The 20,411-nt window shown below is 43.2% G+C and overlaps 2 protein-coding genes across 3 annotated transcripts; both read left to right on the forward strand.

Moving 5' to 3' along the window:
* The first annotated feature begins 65 nt into the window (after positions 1-65).
* On the forward strand, positions 66-18,605 carry LOC117017707 (disintegrin and metalloproteinase domain-containing protein 1a-like). The gene is made up of 2 exons (XM_033098213.1): positions 66-125; positions 15,111-18,605. Exon 2 carries the CDS (start codon positions 15,167-15,169, stop codon positions 17,741-17,743), a length of 2,577 nt encoding a protein of 858 aa, XP_032954104.1. The 5' UTR covers positions 66-125; positions 15,111-15,166; the 3' UTR covers positions 17,744-18,605.
* On the forward strand, positions 122-3,250 carry LOC117017706 (disintegrin and metalloproteinase domain-containing protein 1a-like). 2 transcript variants are annotated; one of them, XM_033098212.1, is made up of 2 exons: positions 122-260; positions 571-3,250. In XM_033098212.1, the coding sequence occupies exons 1-2, from the start codon at positions 232-234 to the stop codon at positions 2,801-2,803; spliced, it is 2,262 nt and encodes a 753-aa protein (XP_032954103.1). In that variant the 5' UTR covers positions 122-231; the 3' UTR covers positions 2,804-3,250. The 2 variants fall into 2 exon arrangements, with proteins under 2 accessions (XP_032954103.1, XP_032954102.1); XM_033098211.1 differs by having other exon boundaries at positions 122-3,250.
* Positions 18,606-20,411: the final 1,806 nt, after the last annotated feature.

Here is a 20,411-nt window from a genome sequence, read left to right on the forward strand (position 1 = left end):
AGAGAAGCAAGAATAGAAACATAGCCCCCAAGTCTGGAAGACGCAGAGCTGGGCAGCAGTCACCCATGAGGGAACCAGCACAGAGCTGGGGATAATACCTGAGTCTCCAAGGATCAGCGTGTCAGGGAGAGCTGCCGCTGATGGACACAGGCCCTGCGTCCTCCACTGGTTCACTGGGGCCATGTCAGTGGCAGCCTCTGTGACACAGCCTGCCTCTATACTGCCTTCTCTATGGAAGAACCAAGTGGCCTTGGAAGAGGGTAAGATAATGTTTCAGACGTGGGCTCTGCAAATGAAGGGCTTGAGGCTGGGGCCAGTGCCAGCATCCTCGCGTGTCAGGGTGAGGATCATGCTGGTGTTGGTACTGAGTTTCCTGCCGAGCATGTACTGTGACCTGGCATCAGTGTATTACTCTGCCTATGAAACAGTCATCCCCAGGAGTCTGACAGTTGAGGGAGAGGAAGAGCCAGGGGGAGAGGCAGCCTATGTGATACTTATGCAGGGCCAGAAGCAGCTGATACACCTGAAGGTGAAGAGAGACTATTTTGTGACTAACTTTCCGGTCTTCAGCTACCACAATGGCATCGTGAGGCAGGAAGCGCCTTTCATCTCACACGACTGTCACTATGAAGGCTACATAGAAGGAGTCCCGGGGTCCTTTGTTTCTGTCAACACCTGTTCGGGCCTCAGGGGCATCCTGATTAAGGAGGCAAAATCCTACGGCATCCAGCCCATCAACTCTTCCAAACGGTTTGAACACGTGTTGTACGCCATGGCACGTGAAGCTCCAGTGTCCTGCAGTGTCGCCGCCAAAGACAGCCAGGTGGCGTCCAGCAGCCGGCACCACGAGAGCGGGAAGCCTGGCAGTCCACAGGCGCTGGCCTCCTTGTGGTCACACACCAAGTACGTGGAGATGGTCGTCGTGGTCAACCACCAGCGGTTCCAGATGTGGGGCAGTAACGTCAGTGAGACGGTCCAGAGAGTGGTGGACATCATTGCTCTGGCCAACAGCTTCACGAGGGGAATAAACACAGAGGTGGTGCTGGCTGGAATGGAGATTTGGAGCGAGGGGGACCTCGTAGAGGTGCCAGGGGACCTGCAAGTTACACTCAGGAATTTCAATAGCTGGAGACAGGAGACGCTTTTCCGTCGGGTGAAGCATGACGTTGCCCACATGATTGTTGGACAGCATCCTGAAGAGGGCACAGGACAGGCATTTCTCAGTGGTGCCTGTTCGAGGGGCTTTGCAGCGGCCGTTGAATCCTTCCATCATGAAGATGTCCTCCTGTTTGCGGCGCTCATGGTCCACGAGCTTGGGCACAACTTGGGTATTCAGCACGACCACTCGGCCTGCGTTTGTGAAGACAGACCCTTTAGCCTCATGCACGAGACCATCAGTCAAGAAAGTGGCTTCAGCAACTGCAGCTCTGCCTACTTCTCCCAGTTCCTGAGGGAGCACAAAGGGGCCTGCCTGTTTAACAACCCTCGGCGCAGAGGCCGCTGGCGTCGGGATTCCTACTGTGGAAATGGCGTGGTGGAGGACAGTGAGCAGTGTGACTGTGGTTTTGCCTGCCATGATGACCCGTGCTGTAACCACATGTGTCAGCTGCGGGGGGGGGCAGAGTGCAGCGACGGACTCTGCTGTTCTAACTGTCAACTGAGATACAAAGGATTCACGTGCCGTCCTGCTGTGGGAGAGTGTGACTTCCCGGAGTACTGTGATGGTTCCTCTAGCAAATGCCCCACAGACAGCTACAAGCAAGATGGCACATCGTGTGACAGAATTTACTATTGTGCTGCGGGTCGCTGTAAGAATCCTGATAATCAATGCATGGATATATTTGGGTCCCCTGCAAGGTCTGCCCCGGAAGCCTGTTATATTTTAGTAAACAGCAACGGGGACCGATTTGGAAACTGTGGCCGTCCCACCTCAGCAACGTCAAGATACTTGAAGTGTTCTGATGATAACACATTGTGTGGGAAAATTGTATGCACAGACCTTAAACAGCTACCATCAATCAAACCCTATCATACACTGATCCAGATTCCTTACGAAGATGACTACTGCTGGAGCATGGATGCCTATAACACTACTGATGTCCCTGATGATGGGGACACGCAACCTGGCACTCTCTGTTCCCCAAAGAAAGTCTGCATGAATAGCTCCTGCACTGATTATACCAAGCTCAACTATGACTGCAAACCAGAGGAAATGTGTAACGGGAAAGGAGTATGCAACAATCTAAAGCACTGCCATTGTGACAATGGCTATGCGCCTCCTGACTGCAGAACTCCAGGTAATGGGGGCAGTGTGGACAGTGGTCCCCCTAGCAAACCACCTGATGAAAATCAGAGTGCAGATGGAAGTGGCCGTCCTGCTAAACATGACATTGAAGGACCATATTGGAACATTTTGATTTTTGTATTCCCGTCAATTCTTTTATTGATATTGTTGATAATAATATTTTTCATTGCCCTCAGTGCTGGAATTGAGTCAGTAGAGCCCCCTGGGGGGGAGAGTTCAGAAGAATCCATTGCAAAGTCAGAGACTCTCCTACCAAAGGAATCAGAAATGGAATCAGCAGTCACAGAGAGGGCCCCATCACTGGAGAGATCTTCAGTACTGCAGCATGCCCCATCAGAGGGGTTCCTATCAACGGTGAGGTCTCTACCACCAGACAAGGCCCCAGCAAAGTCTGATATAGAATCAGTAGCAGGTGAAGGACAGGAACAACCAAAGGAAGAAGAGTATGGAGGAAGAACCCAAATAACACCAAATACCTCAAACACTGAGTGGAAATGAAAGGCTTAGAGAGGCCAAGGTGAAGTGAGAATTGATGGCTCCAGAGGCTCTGACAGGACTATACATACAGTCTACAGAAGCATTATTTTAGTAATTTGATTATTCATATGAAATCGTACATAACATTCTATATTTTTGCTTTTTCTCATTTCATGAAATGATGTATTTAAGCCTTTCTCATGGATCATTGCTATCAATGTCTTGTTTCATATAGGCCAATTTTTGACGTGAAATTATTTTTTGGGGCATACCATCTTCCATCTACCTTGTTTGACATAATGTATTATCTGTACATATATTATTGTCACTGGATTATTCACCCCAGTGACAACAATGCATTAATTTAGGAACATCATCTGTTGAGTAATTTGCCCTAAAAGTTTCTATTCATGACATAGAGGTAATTTAAAATAAATAAATAAAAGGTTATTTTCAGATGAAGCATCACTTCAGACTCCATGCAGCCTAGTACATGGGGTTTCTTTATTTTGGGAGTCTCGGGAAAGGGTTATATGTGATTCATGGCACTGATCACCCTGGGTCTGGGAGCCTGAGGCAGGAGTACCCAATCCAGGCAAGTACTGAGTTCACGTCAGAGCATTTGTTTCTTTCCCTTGATTTTTTTTTCTCTTAAATTCTACATTGAAGTTGATTATTTTGTTTACTGACAATTCATAGGAATATCTCAAATACAAGTAACAATACTTTGACATGGTAGTTATTTGTCAAGAGAACACAAAGTGCATGTGATAAAATTACTCATCTGTGCAAGACACTGCTAAATAGACACTTTCTATTCTTTATCTTAATTTTATCCTCCCATTCATGCTATGTGACATCCATCTTGTACTGAGGAAACAGAGACCAGAGTTTTGCTCTAGAGCTAATAAGAGGTGGAATCTATACCCCGCCCCAGGTATCACTAAATCCACGTTCTCCCCTGTCTCCTGAGCCTTTCCTTAAGTAGAAAAGTAAGTGACCGGGAAGAATATCAATATGTTCTTACTTGCCCAGAACACGGCTTCTTCCTCGGTGACTAGTGAAACAAACGCCTTACAAATGGATGCCGATCTCTGTCATGACCCACTTCGCTGTGGAGTCATCGGTGAAAGTGGCATCTTCCCCATTACATTCTGACATAGAGTGGCAGGTTTGTATCACTGAGGAGCTCAGTAAATGTTGCCCAAGTGAAGGATATAACGAGAGTCAACCTTAAAATAGGGTAACTTCCATGGCTGCCACTGGCAAAGCCCTAGGTGTGGCACAGCCAAAACCTTGCTCAGGTGCAGTGTTGCTACCGGTTGGCTACTCTGAATCTCAGGGAAGTTACTGAGCATCAGTCCCTGGCAGCACAGGTGCTGAGTCCCTCTGCTAACTATCCACCCTATGTGAGCAGAAAAAGAGCAAACGAAAGAGGAATAAGACCTGGTTTCTGCTTTCAAGAAGCTCATGTTCATTACTTTTGGTGGGACAAAACTAAACTTCAGAGCAAAATCCAAACTCAAGCCTTCACGCCTTCAGTTATGTTAAGTTTCCAGGTCACGAGACCTGCTGTAACCAAATCTCAGAATGTTGTATGCCAGAAAATCAAGATTCATGATGAAAACACACAGTTGGTCATCACTTGAGAGCTTTAAATGTTTTTGAAGTAGGGAAAATTTTTAAACAGATCCAATTCCACTTTTGTTATTTAATAAAGTTATGGAAGTCTTCCATGAGTCTATGCTGGAATGAAATACATGAGGATAGGAAGATCTTGAATCAATTTGTGTGAAGTGACAAAGCCACAGTGACTCTTCTCACACTTAGTAAATATTTTTTAAATCGTTTAAGAAGAAAACACGAGAGGTGGAATCATGACTGACCAAGTGTTTGCAGCCTCATGCCTGTTGCAGTGCTGTAATCTAACTGGGCTCTGTAATGTCCTTCGTAAGATTCCCTAGACACTAATTTTGTCCCCACGGTCTGGAGTTCAGGAACTTCCATCACTCCCCGCCCCCCTCCCTTATCCAAAGTAGAAAATGTAAACTTGCTGTGGTACTCAAAAACTGACAATTCCCTCCTCTTGTCCATTTCCAACTGTTCCCCATGACTTTTGAAAGTAAGCCTTTCCTCATACGTATCAGGATGTCTAACAGGAACCTCTGTCCTCGTGGCCCACCACATCCTCTTACCATGCTAGGCTTTTCATCACAGCCTTGTTTCCACTGAACTACTTTACTGTTCCACAGGCCTATTGAGTGCAACTCGCACAGCTCCAGTGAGGCTCTTCAAAGTGCACCTTTCTCTACTCTTCTGGATGAAACATGGGTTCTCTTTGAGGACACTCATGGAAAGAACCTATAGGGGAGTTAGTCTGAAACAGACCATCAAGTGGTTGTTTCCTATAGCACAGGGAGTAGTACATAAGTATCCTTGCTGTTGAGTGAAATTTCCAATTGGTACTTCGAGAATGAGAAATGTGTTTACTCATGGAACATGTTCTCAAAATCTCAAATTCTGGAGGTAATCATGCATTAGTGGAGTAATGGGAAGAAAACCTTGTAGGAGACAAAGGAATAAACTCTGAAACCACATTTCTCCTAGTAATGCATTTCAGTCACCTAATAATCATGGGTTGGGCGGTAGTGCAGACAGTTTCCCATGAAGAATAGAAATGAAAAGTGTCAGTGCCAGGGCAAAGGAGAATAGGCTCTCCCCTTGTCCATTCAAGGCCATCCTTTACACAGAGCTCCATGGATAAATTAGGTGCTTATAAAAGTACAGAAATGCAAATATGCCAAATAAAGCAAAGGCTACCAAGTAATTATTTGCTTTTTACAAATGAGAATGGATACAAACACTGAGGTAACTGCCATGTCACAATTTAAGGAAAGCTTACAGACAGGAGTCTTTATAGGAACAATAAAGCAGCTGCAACAGCACAGTATCAACTACTGAGAGTCTATACTGAAGTATTTACATTTTATATAACACAGCATCCAACCTAAGAACCTGTTAGTTTTATTCAGACTTTCATTCCAGTAATCTGTTGTCTCTGTTGTCATATGTTAGGTGTTTTTATAACCAATGTAACCACCTAAAACTGTTTGACAAAATAACTCAAGCCTAAGAGAAAACAGGGCACCTCTCCTAAGTATGAGAGAGCTCTTTTGTTCTTGGATGCTAAGAGCGTGAGGTCTATGTGAGCTTTGAGACTTGTGTTCTTCCAGCCTAACAAATCCAATCCCGAGAGCAGAAAATAGCCCACTCTAAAAGAACAAAGTCACCTTTCTTGGGAATGATGGGGCTTTCCCATTGCTGTCCCGAAGTCCCAGTTGTTACCTTTTGGCTGACTGGGCTCAGACAAGGAACTCGGCCTCCGTGGGCCTGGGTTTCCTCCTCGGGAAAGGGCTATACAAAGGATGCCTCTCACAGAGTGCTTGAGAAGTTAAATTAGGTACCGTGTGTGCTGGTATCCAGGACACAGCCTGGCAAACAGCGCAGGCTCCAGCGCTGAGAAGATCGAAAATCAAACAGGATGATCGATGTAATTACTAATCATATGTTGTTGAGAAAGGATTAGATAGATCCACAACCAAGTCATAAATCTGAAGTTCCTTGATATTCTGACCTACCACGTGGTCATTTGCAAACATATGCCATGTCTTCTGCTAAACTAAATCCCGGGGGGTGAGGAACTGATGTGGTTAATGTACAATCACTGCCTTGGGCCTCGTTACGGGGAAGACTGAGAGGTACTTTATTATTGTCCTCACAGCCCCCCTCAACACCATGGTGGCATTAACCATTAAAGCAATCCTGCTTCTTGGATCCTACATCAAGCATTCCAGCTTTCTCCTCTTCTGACCATATCATCTGTCCTTCATGTGCAAATGGCTCAGCACAGTCTGTGTCTGTGCACATTCTAGGCCCGCTGTCCAAGCTTCATGCTTTTTACAGAAGTCTAAGGGACTGATACATGTTGCGACTCGCTATTCATTCACTCATTCATTCTTTCTTCCACTGCTCTTGATCTGTACCTACGAACTGTTCTAGTACTGTGGAAATAGTAGGAATTAAGACAAAGTCACCTATGTAATTTTACTAACAATTGTCACCCCAATAGATTAAAAAAAAAAAAAGACAAAGTCACTGATTCAATGAAAATTTGAAAAATGACAAACCTGACCCGAGGAGGTTTGGAGTGACCGGAGCTGAGAAGGATGGAAGGATCACTCCATGTGCTACGTAAGTAAGGAACAGGCAGGGGCAGCAGCAGAGAACCCTTAGACAGTCCTGAAATGTGCCACGCTGGCCTGTTGGAAGCCTTCAGGAGAGTGGCTGAGTGGTGGTGGTGAGAAGAGGCTGAGCTGGTTACTGTGAGGTAAAGCTAAAGGATGTGCTGATGGAGCAGATGGAAACTGAGAAAAGGCAGCAAAGAAGGACGTCTCCAGCAGCTTTGCCCTGAGCAAGTGCATGAACAGAGCTGCCGTTTAGTGAGATGGGGATGCGTGTGGAAAGGGCAGGTGTTAGACAGGTTTAGCTTGAGATGCCTATTAAACACCCAAGTGGACCTGTCCGCCAAGTAGCAAGTTGAGTGACTCTGGAATTCAGGAGAGAAGTCAGCTGGAGATGTGTACTTGAGAGTTGTCAGAGTATAGATGACATTCTAGCCATGGGACCGGGTGATACTGCCCAGGGAGTGTGATGCTAGAAGGGAAGAGATCCCAGGACGGCATGAGGACTGGGTTCCAGGGCGTTCCATGTGTAGATGCTGAGAGCATGAAGAGGATTCAGGAAAGAAGTGGGAGGTAGAGGGTCAGTGTGGTTGGGGGGCCACCGAGAGTGTTGTCCTGAAAACCATGAGAAGAAAGTGTTTCTAGAAAAGTTTTACACAACACATCCAGTCCATTCATGAACTCTCTTGGCTCTGCCTTCAAATGTGACCTCCAGAATGTGACCTCTGATCACCCGCAACTCCAATGCACTGCAAGTCCCCATCAACTCCCTCCTAGGCAACTGCAGAAGTCTTCAGCTGCTCTCTTCGCTTCCACTCTGGCTCCCCCAGGAGCTTCTTTTCCACCCAGCAAAGGTAAGTCAGAACATACCCATTATTTTATCTTTTCAATGCTGCTGACAGGTCCGTAAGGTGAGGCCTGAGTCTGATCATTTGATTTGACGATAGAGTTATTCACTGGTATCCTGGAATAAAGCAGTTTGGATGGATGGGTGGGGATGAAAGCTTATTCTAGTGGAGTTAGAATAGAAAGAACGAGTCCAAAACATTTCTGAAGGTGTTCAACCCCATTAGGATTCAGAGGAATGCAGAATGTTTAGCCACAAAGACATCTCACTACATACCCACAAGACTGCCTGTGTAAGACTGAAAATTCCGAGTATTACCGTGGAACACGGACGCTCTCAGAAACTGCTATAGAAATGTAAACTGGCATGCCACTTTGAACTAAGACTTTTCATTTTCTAGTTAAATCGAAGTCTCAAGTACCCTGTAACTTAGCTATTTTACGTAAATGCCCTAGAAATTCCTGCTTATTGTTACTGGACAATAATGGTCATAGGAGCACTCTTTAGAATAATGCCAAAGGAAAGAACCCTGTGTTCACAGATAATACAAGGATGTTAAACTGCGATGGAGTCACAGAGAAATACAAGTGTATGAGGTCTGATAATTAAGTACGCGAACTCACCCTAGAGAAAGTGCTATATAGCTCATTGCTGAGTATTACTATGGTCACCTTCGAAGTACTCCCCTTGGGAAGCTATGCACCAATGCCAGCGCCTAGTCCACCCTTTAAAGGAATTTTAGAACTCCTTTTCTGGATTGGCCATCAGAGCTGTCATTGTATTACCCTTGATGTCCTGAGTGTCATCAAAATGTCTTCCTTTCAATATTTCCTTTATCTTTGGGTAAAGAAAGAAGTCAGGGCCGGCCCAGTGGCTCAGGCGGTTAGAGCTCCATGCTCCTAACTCCGAAGGCTGCCGGTTCGATTCCCACATGGGCCAGTGGGCTCTCAACCATAAGGTTGCCAGTTCGATTCCTCGACTCCCTCAAGGGATGGTGGGCTCCGCCCCCTGCAACTAAGATTGAACACGGCACCTTGAGCTGAGCTGCCGCTGAGCTCCCGGATGGCTCAGTTGGTTGGAGTGCATCCTCTCAACCACAAGGTTGCCGGTTCAACTCCCGCAAGGGATGGTGGGCTGTGCCCCCTGCAACTAGCAACAGCAACTGGACCTGAAGCTGAGCTGCACCCGACACAACTAAGACTGAAAGGACAACAATTTGAAGCTGAACGGCACCCTCCACAACTAAGATTGAAAGGACAACAACTTGACTTGGAAAACAGGCCTAGAAGTACACACTGTTCCCCAATAAAGTCCTGTTCCCCTTCCCCAATAATAATCTTTAAAAAATATATATAAATAAAAAATAAAAATAAAAAGAAGTCATTGGGGCCAGATCAGGTGAGTAGGGAGGGTGTTCAAATACAGTTATTTGTTTATTGGCTAAAAACTCCCTCACAGACAGTGCCGTATGAGCTGATGCATTGCCATGATGCAAGAGCCATGAATTATTGGTGACAAGTTCAGGTCGTGTTTGTCTAACTTTTTCACGCGGCCTTTTCAGCACTTCCAAATAGTAAACTTGGCTGTTTTCCAGTTGGTACAAATTCATAATGAATAATCCCTCTGATATTAAAAAAGGTTAGCAGCATTGTTTTGACTCTTGATTTGGACTGAAGGAACTTTTTTGGTCGTGGAGAATTGGCTGACTTCCATTGTGCATTTTGATGCTTTGTTTCAGGGTTATATTGGTACACCCATCTTTCATCACCAGTGATAACACGGCCCAAAATATCGTCTTGCCTCTCCAAAAGGTCTTGGCAAACTTCGTCTCTCCTTTGCATTTGTCATCAATGAGCTACTTCGGGACCATTTTTGCACACACCTTTCTCATGCCAACATTTTCAATTAAGATTTTCCTAATTATCGATGCTTACTTGGTCGGCTATGTTTCTCACAGTCAGCCAACGATTTTGGTGCACAATTTGAAAAATTTTTGCAATGCTTTCGTCAGTTTTGCTTGTTACTGGCCACCCTGACCTCGCTTCATCGGTGACATGTTCTTTCCCCTCAGAAAAACGTTTAATCCATTGTACACTGCGGTTTTCTTCATGGCATTATCCTCATAAACTTGAACTAACATATCCCTGATTTCACTTCCATTCTTTCCAAGTTTAACAGGAAATTTAATGTGTGTTCATTGCTCTAATTCAAGCTCAGACATTCTCACAATGGCACACAAAAACACGCAGCAACAATAATGAATGGCACTCAACAAGACACCACATGTCGATATGAACACAGCTGTGAGACACTAATATACCAAGGTTATGAAGCCTTACTGAGCTGTTTGTACAGTGCTGCCAATGGAAGTGCACATGGAAATTTTATGCACTTCACAGGCAGAACTTGTAGAGCAATGGAAAGGAAGGAACTATAGCAGCACACCAACACTGTTAGTAAACTTAAATACTGTGTGGAACAAAGAGGCCACATGTAAACACTACATTCATATGGGTTTATATGAAGTTAAGAGGTACCATGGGAATCACTTCCAAAATGTTAAAGTAAGGTTCTCCAGAAATCCCCTCCTCCATAAAGGCTGTTATCACACTGGCAAAAATAGTGCAAATCAACTTTTTTTTGAAGTATGGAAAGTAATCAAAGTCATTGAACCATCTCAAGTAAACTTGTTTATTTAAAAACAAAAACAATAAGACAGCTGAATCTTGGCAACAGCAGTAAGCTATGTGAAATTTTTTGTTGTTGTTGCTTTCTCCATCACCATATATTGGATCCCCGTTACCCTCATCCTCCCCCCTTACCCTCTGGTAACCACTAAACTATTGTCTGTGTCTATGAGTTTTTGTTTCTTCATTTACTTGTCTTGTTCTTTTGTTGTTTTCATTTTTATACACCACATATCAGTGAAATCATATGGTCCTCGACTTTTTCTGACTCTTTTTCGCTCACCATAATAATCTCAAGATCCATCCATGTTGTTGCAAATGGTACTATTTCATCTTTTCTTATGGCAGAATAGTATTCCATTGTGTTTATATATCACAATTTCTTTATCCAATCATCTATCGAAGGACACTTTGGTTGTTTCCATGCTATGTGAAGTTTTAATTGCCCTATAGCCGTATCCCTCTCCTCAGGTCCCCACAAGCCTTGGAAACCACATCATCTCAACTACAGTAGCTGTGGAAAGCAGGCTGCCTTGTACCCAGTGGAATGGGCAGAAAAGTTTGGAGCTGGCTCAAAAGCCTTATCACCATAGAATTGTTACTAATTTACAAAATCCCCATTTACAGGACTTGTCTCTTAAAACTCTTAAAAGAAAACATAAGGCACAAGTTTCATGGCACTGGATTTGGCAAAGATTTCTCACATATGACACCAAGGCACAAGCAACAAAAGACAGAATACACAAAATGGACTTCATGAAAAAAACACAATTAGAGCATTGAAAACCATTATGAACAGTAAAGAGGCAAAGCACAAAATGGGAGCAGATATTTGCAAATTATATATCTGGTAAGATATTAATACCCAGAATATATACAGAAATCCTAAATCTCAACAACAATTAAAAAACCTCATTCAAAAAACGGGCAAAGGATTCAAATAAACATTTTGCCAAAGAAGATACACAGATGACCTCTACTCACATGAAAAGATACTCAACAATCATTAATCGTTAGGGAGACGCAAATCAAAACTATAGGGAGATACTACCTCACACCCATTAGGATGGCAACGATTAAAAACAAACAAGTCCTCAGAAAATAAGTATTGGAGAGGATGTGGAGAAAATTGCGACCCTCGTATACTGTTGCTAAGTGAAATAAGCCAGTCACAAAAAGACAAGTACTGTATGATTCCACTATATGAGGTAGTCAGAGTAGTCAAAAAATCATAGAGAAGAAAGTACAATGGCAGCTGCTAGGGTCTGGGTGGAAGAAGGCAATGGGGATTTATAGATTACTGAGTACAGAATTTCAGGTTTACAAGATGAAGAGTCTGAAGATGTATAGCAGTGATGATAGCCAACATTATGAATGTATTTAATACGACTGAGTGTACATTTAACAATGGTTAAGATGGTAAAATAAATTGGAAGAAAAAAAGTAAGGAGACACTATCAAGAAAGTGAAAAGATAGCCCACAGAATGCGAGAAAACATTTGCAAATCATGGGGACTAGTACCTAGAAAATATTAAGGAGTCTTACAACTCAACAAGAAAAAAACATCCAATTTTACAGGGGTAAAGGATGTGAACACACATTTCTGCAAAGAAGCTATAAATGGCCAATAAGAATATGAAAAGATGTGTAACATCATTAATTATTAGGGAAGTATAGATCAAAATACGATGAGATACCACTTCAGACACATTAGAGGGGCTATAATAAAAAAGATGGACAATAACAAATGTCAGTGATGATGTGGAAAATTGGAACCCTCATTCATTGCTGACTGGAATGTGAAATTGTGTAGCTGCTCTACAAAACAGTTGGGCAGTTCCTCAAGAGGCTAAACCTAGAGTTAGTTATATGACAAAGCAATTCCACTCCTATCTACCCAAGGAAATGAAAACCTATGTCCATGCAAATCGTGTACTCATATGTCCAGAGCAGTATTATTCATAATAGCCAACGGGTGGAAACAACCAAAATGCTCATCAATTGCTGAATCAAAAAATAAAATCTGCTATGTCCATACAAAAAGAATATTATTTGGCCAAAGGACAGGAAGTACTGATACAATCTACCACTTCGCTAATCCTTGGAAACATTATGCGAGGTGAAATAAAAAGTCACAGAAGACTATAACATGTAGGATTCCACTGCTATGAAGTGTCCAGAGTAGACAAAATCACAGAGCTAGAAAGTAGAGAGTAGTGGTGGCCATGAGCTGGATGTGGGGGGGAAAGTGGGGAGAATGGGAGTGACTGATAATAGATACAGAAGTTTTGATTAGGGCTGAGGAAATGTTCTAAAATTGATTGTGTTGACACTTGCATAATTTTCTGAACACACCACAAACGTCTTTAAAGGATCAATATTATGGTATGTGAATTATCTCTCAATAAAGGTGTTATTAAAAGACAAGTGAAATAAAATTACCTAATTTTGAGGTGCATATTTAGGAAGCAAAACGATAAAAGTGACAAAATAGTCACCATAAATGACAGGATCATGATTATCTCAGGAGGCTGTGAGATTGGCAGTAGCACATGAGTGACTTCTATTGAGCTAAAGCTATTGATTACTTGATCAAGGTTATATTCACACAACTGTTTCTTTCACTCTCTCTCTTCTCTCTCTCCCTCTCCAACTCCATCTCCCTCTCTCTCAAATACACATAGCATAAAATTAACCACCTTAACCTTATTTAAGTGTACAGTTCAGTGGCATTAAGTACATTCACACTGTTGTGCCACCATCATGACCATCCACTTCCACAACATCTTCATCATCCTAAAGTCAAACTCTGTATCCATTAAACATAACTCCGCATTACTCTTTTCCCCACCCCCTAACCTCTATCCTACTTTCTGTCTCCATGAATTTGACTATTTCAGGAACTTCATATAAATGAAATCATATTTGTCCTTTAGTGTCTAGCTGTGCTGTTCCCTTTTTAATAATTTACTGAAAAATACATTTATGTACTCTGCACATTTTGTGATTGTGCTATGATTCAAATTTTTAAATTTCAGAAAAGAAAAATGTAGTAATGCAAATTGGATCCGAATGTATATACACTTTGAAAGAGTTTCATTGTAAAACAAGAAATTGAATGGTAACTGGAGACTGATGTAGGCTGAGAGTGATGGGTTTATAAAGGGGAGATATTACAGAGTATAATGATTGGATCCAATGGACAAACATATACAAGAAGTCAGAGTCAGAAGGGTCAGTTGGAAAAGTGAAGTCCATGAGACTGAAAGGGAAGAAGACCCCACACACAAGTAAAAGGACTGGCCTTAGACTGGAGCGTGGACAATCTGTCCAGTTCGTCGGAGGGAAATTCAGATGCAGGTGGACTCACGTGGTGTCTACGCGTGGAATTACTCTTGTATTGCTTTTATTTTTCTCAGTAAAATATGAGGCTTCATTAGGCAAGTGAACTGACCAGCAAAATGTAGGAAGGTGCATTTTGAGATCAAGAATGTGCCATTCGGCAACGTGGTGGTGGGTTTTTCTGAACACATTTTAGCCGTTCTGGGCAGGCATGAAGCAAGTACAAAAAAATAACATTCTACAGATGAAATATCACAACATCCTTAGCTGGGAGTCATTTACTCATTCAATAAATTTTCTTGTTCATCTGCTCTTGAACCTGGTCGTTTAAGGATGAATGAAAAAAAGTGGTCAGTGAATACACGGAGGTCATATTTTAAACACAAGAGAGACTTTTAGGATATCTGGTCCTCAACAGGCATAATCTTAGGACACCGATATGTCAGGGCCATCCCGAGAAGGGTGTGGGCCTGAGATACCAGCCAATGTGCCCATGAAAATTACTCATAAGACTGCTCTGTTTACATCTCCCATACAGGCTTTTGGACAGTGTTGTCAATAGAACTTCAGACACTGAATTTTGATGATGTTAAAAAATAGAAGTACTGTCCCTTATCCCATGGGTTACCAACCCATTTGGGTCTATCTTGGGCAAAGGACAGCCATCCCTTTGCCTTATCTAACAGTATGGCCTGCGAGATGTACATATGACTAATGCCTCACTGAAAGATCAAGAATGCCCTGAGTTGCGAATGTCCTTGTATTAACCATTTCAGAAGAGGGCAAATGGGCAGTGGAGTGTGCCTGCCAATGATCTCCAAGCCTCCTGCTCTGGAACATTAGGAGTTAGCCAAGCAACGGACACAGGAGGGGGAGGGAGGCAGGGGTGTTCCGTGGGGCACAGTTGAGGAAGGCATGGGGCTTTTCTTTCCTCTCTCAAGGTATATATAGTCTTGATTCGAGAGTTTGCAGTCCTTCTCGGTTACATCACCATGATATCAAAAGGACTTTAGCCAAGGATCACTGAGACTGATGCTGCGGAAAGAAGTCACAGCGAAAGGACACTCTCTGAAGGATAACTGAGGGATCCGAGAGGCCAGAAAGGACACAGCCAGAGGCTGCAGCTCTCAGAGGTAGGCAGTGGCCACCCTTTATGCAGCCAGCCTACATACCTCTGGAGCTAACACCTGTGACAGGTTCCGCGTGTCAGGGAGAGCTGCCGCTGATGGACACAGGCCCTGCGTCCTCCACTGGTTCACTGGGGCCATGTCAGTGGCAGCCTCTGTGACACAGCCTGCCTCTATACTGCCTTCTCTATGGAAGAACCAAGTGGCCTTGGAAGAGGGTAAGATAATGTTTCAGACGTGGGCTCTGCAAATGAAGGGCTTGAGGCTGGGGCCAGTGCCAGCATCCTCGCGTGTCCGGGTGAGGATCATGCTGGTGTTGGTACTGAGTTTCCTGCCGAGCATGTACTGTGACCTGGCATCAGTGTATTACTCTGCCTATGAAACAGTCATCCCCAGGAGTCTGACAGTTGAGGGAGGGGAAGAGCCAGGGGGAGAGGCAGCCTATGTGATACTTATGCAGGGCCAGAAGCAGCTGATACACCTGAAGGTGAAGAGAGACTATTTTGTGACTAACTTTCCGGTCTTCAGCTACCACAATGGCATCGTGAGGCAGGAAGCGCCTTTCATTTCACACGACTGTCACTATGAAGGCTACATAGAAGGAGTCCCGGGGTCCTTTGTTTCTGTCAACACCTGTTCGGGCCTCAGGGGCATCCTGATTAAGGAGGCAAAATCCTACGGCATCCAGCCCATCAACTCTTCCAAACGGTTTGAACACGTGTTGTACGCCATGGCACGTGAAGCTCCAGTGTCCTGCAGTGTCGCCGCCAAAGACAGCCAGGTGGCGTCCAGCAGCCGGCACCACGAGAGCGGGAAGCCTGGCAGTCCACAGGCGCTGGCCTCCTTGTGGTCACACACCAAGTACGTGGAGATGGTCGTCGTGGTCAACCACCAGCGGTTCCAGATGTGGGGCAGTAACGTCAGTGAGACGGTCCAGAGAGTGGTGGACATCATTGCTCTGGCCAACAGCTTCACGAGGGGAATAAACACAGAGGTGGTGCTGGCTGGAATGGAGATTTGGAGCGAGGGGGACCTCGTAGAGGTGCCAGGGGACCTGCAAGTTACACTCAGGAATTTCAATAGCTGGAGACAGGAGACGCTTTTCCGTCGGGTGAAGCATGACGTTGCCCACATGATTGTTGGACAGCATCCTGAAGAGGGCACAGGACAGGCATTTCTCAGTGGTGCCTGTTCGAGGAGCTTTGCAGCGGCCGTTGAATCCTTCCATCATGAAGATGTCCTCCTGTTTGCGGCGCTCATGGTCCACGAGCTTGGGCACAACTTGGGTATTCAGCACGACCACTCGGCCTGCGTTTGTGAAGACAGACCCTTTGGCCTCATGCACGAGACCATCAGTCAAGAAAGTGGCTTCAGCAACTGCAGCTCTGCCTACTTCTCCCAGTTCCTGCGGGAGCACAAAGGGGCCTGCCTGTTTAACAACCCTCGGCGCAGAGGCCGCTGGCGTCGGGCTGCTGTGTGTGGAAATGGCGTGGTGGAGGACAGTGAGCAGTGTGACTGTGGTACTCAGTGTGGCAGTGATTCATGCTGTGACCACACATGCAGGCTGATCAAAGATGCAGTGTGCATTCCTGGACCTTGCTGTAATATAACATGCCAATTTCAAGAAAAGGGATTCACGTGCCGTTTTGCTGAGGGAGAGTGTGACCTCCCGGAGTACTGTGATGGTTCCTCTAGCGAATGCCCCACAGACAGCTACAAGCAAGATGGCACATTGTGTGATAGATATTTCTATTGTGCCCATGGTGTGTGCAGAAACCCTGATAATCAATGTGCACAGATTTTTGGGGAACATGCAAAGTCTGCTCCAGAGCTGTGTTATAGTTTGATAAACCGCAAAGGGGACCGGTTTGGAAACTGTGGCGTTCATACCTCAAATAACCTAGGATACGTTAAGTGTGAAAATATAAATATATTTTGTGGGAAGATTGTATGTACACTTGTTAAACAGCTACCATCAATCAAACCCTATCATACACTGATCCAGATTCCTTACGAAGATGACTACTGCTGGAGCATGGATGCCTATAACACTACTGATGTCCCTGATGATGGGGACACGCAACCTGGCACTCTCTGTGCCTTATACAAAGTCTGCATGAATAGCTCCTGCACTGATTATACCGAGCTCAACTATGACTGCAAACCAGAGGAAATGTGTAACGGGAAAGGAGTATGCAACAATCTAAAGCACTGCCATTGTGACAATGGCTATGCGCCTCCTGACTGCAAAAACTTAGGTAACGGAGGTAGTGTGGACAGTGGCCCTCCTGGTGAGTCAAGTGCAGGACACACAGGTGGAAGTGGAAGTCAGATCACTCAGAAACCTGACGAAAATGAACGTGTATTAGACAAGATGATCTCAATCTTCTTTATATTTTTTATCATATTATTATTAATGATACTTATTTGCATGTACTTCCTTTATAAAAGTTCACAAGTACAGCTCACAGAAATGGGCCTAGAAGAGGCTGCAGAAAAGCCCCCAAAAGCCAAGCCAGAAGAGGTTGCCCCAGAAGAGGCTGCGCCAGAAGAGGTTGCCCCAGAAGAAGGTGCCCCAGAAGAGGCTACCCCCACAGAAACTCCCCCAGAAAAGGCTGCCTCCAAAGAGGCTGTCCCAGAAGAGGCTACCCCAGAAGATGTTCCATTAGAAGGGTCTGCCCCAGAAGAAGTAGAAGCAGATGAAGCCGAGGCATAAAACAAGTAGTGGGAGGAAGAAGCCAAATATATGAAACACCTCAAGCACTGAGAGGGAACTAGAAGCTTGGTGACACAAACGTGAAGTGGGAACTGATAGCTGGCAGTGACTAAGATTAAACAGTCTACAGAAATATACTAATGCAGGAGGAGGAATTTTCTCATTTTTATTATTCATTTTAGTAATTAAGGTTTTATTTAATATGTTAAACATTTTACTAGTTTTTGCTTTTTCACATTGCATATGAACTCTCCACATGCATCTGTGACATCAATGTCCTTGTCTTGGGCCAATTTTTCCAACCACCAGAAACTTTTTCAAGACATGCTATCTTTCACCTAAGTTGTTTGAGATACACTATTCTATGTACCTGCATTTATTACTATCACTTGGATTTTTATTTCAAGTAACAACTACCTATTATATGAGGACAGTTGTTTATGTGATCGATTGTTCTACTTTGCCTATAAATGTGCATTCATGAAACAAGGAGTTTTTATATCCAAAAATAAAGAAAACCCTGTTCAGATTAGACATCTCTTCAGATTGTATATGGTGTAGTTCATTGAGTCCGTTTTGTTCTGGGACTCTGTGGAGGGACTGTATCTGATGAAGTAGAAGACCCTGACCACTCCAGGGTCAAGAGGCCAGTGTTGGAGTCACACACCTTTTGAAATCTGGCAGATGTTTAACATTATTTATGTATATTCAATTTATTACTTCCCAGTATTTCCGGGTCTTTCCTATAGCCATACTCCCTTTCTACCCAAAATATTTATTTTTCTTCTAAAGCAGCTTTCATAGCCCTTCCTCTTTACTAATCTTCCCGGGATGATTTTCAGACATCCAGATATCTCATGTTTGGTTAATATCACCTAGAGTTAGAAAACTAACTTTATATTAATTTTATAACAGTATAGAGGCCCTATCACAGTGCTGAGTATATGTATGAAACTAAAATTTTGTCTTTTCTATTTTTATTATTTATTGAAATTAATAATTTGCTGACTTTTTACATCAGAAGGAACCTCTCCAATTACAGGTAACAGAACACTGGAGGTGGTAGATACTTCTCTGTGAAGAAAGCTCAAAGCAAGTATAATATTAACACTATTTGTTATGTGCCAGTAACTGTGTTAAACACTTTACGTTGTCTTTATTTAATTCTCCCAACTGACCTATGAAACTTCCATTGTGTATATAAGGAAATAGAACAAAGAAAATTTGCTCTAGAGCTTGTAAAGTCGTAGAACCTGCATCTCTCCCCAAGCGTGTCTCAATCTACATTCTCTACTAATTCATGAGCCTTTGCCTTCAGTAAAAAAGTGATGAAGAAGACACTCAGTGTTCTTAATTGACCATTATTCTGAATCCTCAAATTGTGTAGTCATTATTGATGAAAATGTCTTTTTTCCTATTACATGCTGACCATGGAGTGGCAGGCTGCCATCATATCCAGTGCTGTGGGCCCAGCACATTGTAGATGCTTAATAGATGTTTACCAAGTAAATGATCTAAACAAAGCTAACCTTAAAATATAGGGCCAGATTCATTCCCTGGGCAGGATGCTTCTTGACACTCTAGCACAACCATTTACTGAAGAGACGTCCTTTCCCTATTGTATATTTTTTGCTCCTTTGTTGTAAATTAATTGACCACACATGTATGGGTTTATTTCTAGGTTCTCTATTCGGTTTCATTAATCTATGTGTCTGTTTTTATGCCAATCAATTAAAATAATTTTATGTTTTAATCTATGTGTTATGTTTTATGCCAATACCATACTGGTTTGATTACTATAGCTTTGTAATATAGTTGGAAATCAGGAAGTGTGATGCTTCCAGCTTTGTTCTTTGTCAAGATTGCTTTGGCTATTTGGGGTTTTTTGGTAATTCCACACATATTTCAGGATTGTTTGTTGTATTTCTGTGAAAATGCCACTGGAGTTTTGATAGGGTTTACACTGAATCTGTAGATGGCTTTGGGTATTATGGACATTTTGACTATTAATTCTTCCAACCCACGAGCATGAAATATCTTTCCATTTCCTTGTATCTTCTTCAATTTCTTCTTTTTTTTTTCTAAGGAGGGTGCAAGCAACCTTGATGTTATCAGCACCATGTTCTACCCAACTAAGCTAACCGGCTACCTACCCCTTCAGTTTCTTTCATTAACGTCTTATAGTTCTAGACAGGACTTTCACCTCCTTGGTTAAATTTATTCCAGGTATTTTATTCCTTTTGATGCAACTGTAAATGGGATTGTTTTCTTTTTCTTTCTGATAGTTTACTGCTAAATAGAAATGCAACATTTTTATATATTAATCTTGTATCCTACAACTTTATTAAATTCGTTTATTAGTTTTATTTGTTTTAATTAGTTTTAACAGGTTTTTGCTGGAGTCTTTAAGATTGTCTATATATACTATTATTTGCAAGTAGTGACAGTTTTACTTCTTCCTTTCCAATTTGGATGCCTTTTATTTCTTTTTCTTGCCTAACTGCTCTGGCTAGGACTTCCAATGCTATTCTGAATAACTGTGGTGAAAGTGGGCATCCTTGTCTTGTTCCTGATGTTAGAGGAAAGGTTTTAGCTTTTCACCATTGACTATGATGTTAGCTGCGGGTTCAAACTTCATTCTTGACTAGAATTTTGTCACTTTGGGTGG

Source organism: Rhinolophus ferrumequinum, chromosome 25, assembly GCF_004115265.2.
Source record: "Rhinolophus ferrumequinum isolate MPI-CBG mRhiFer1 chromosome 25, mRhiFer1_v1.p, whole genome shotgun sequence".
Classification (NCBI taxonomy): Eukaryota; Metazoa; Chordata; class Mammalia; order Chiroptera; family Rhinolophidae; genus Rhinolophus; species Rhinolophus ferrumequinum.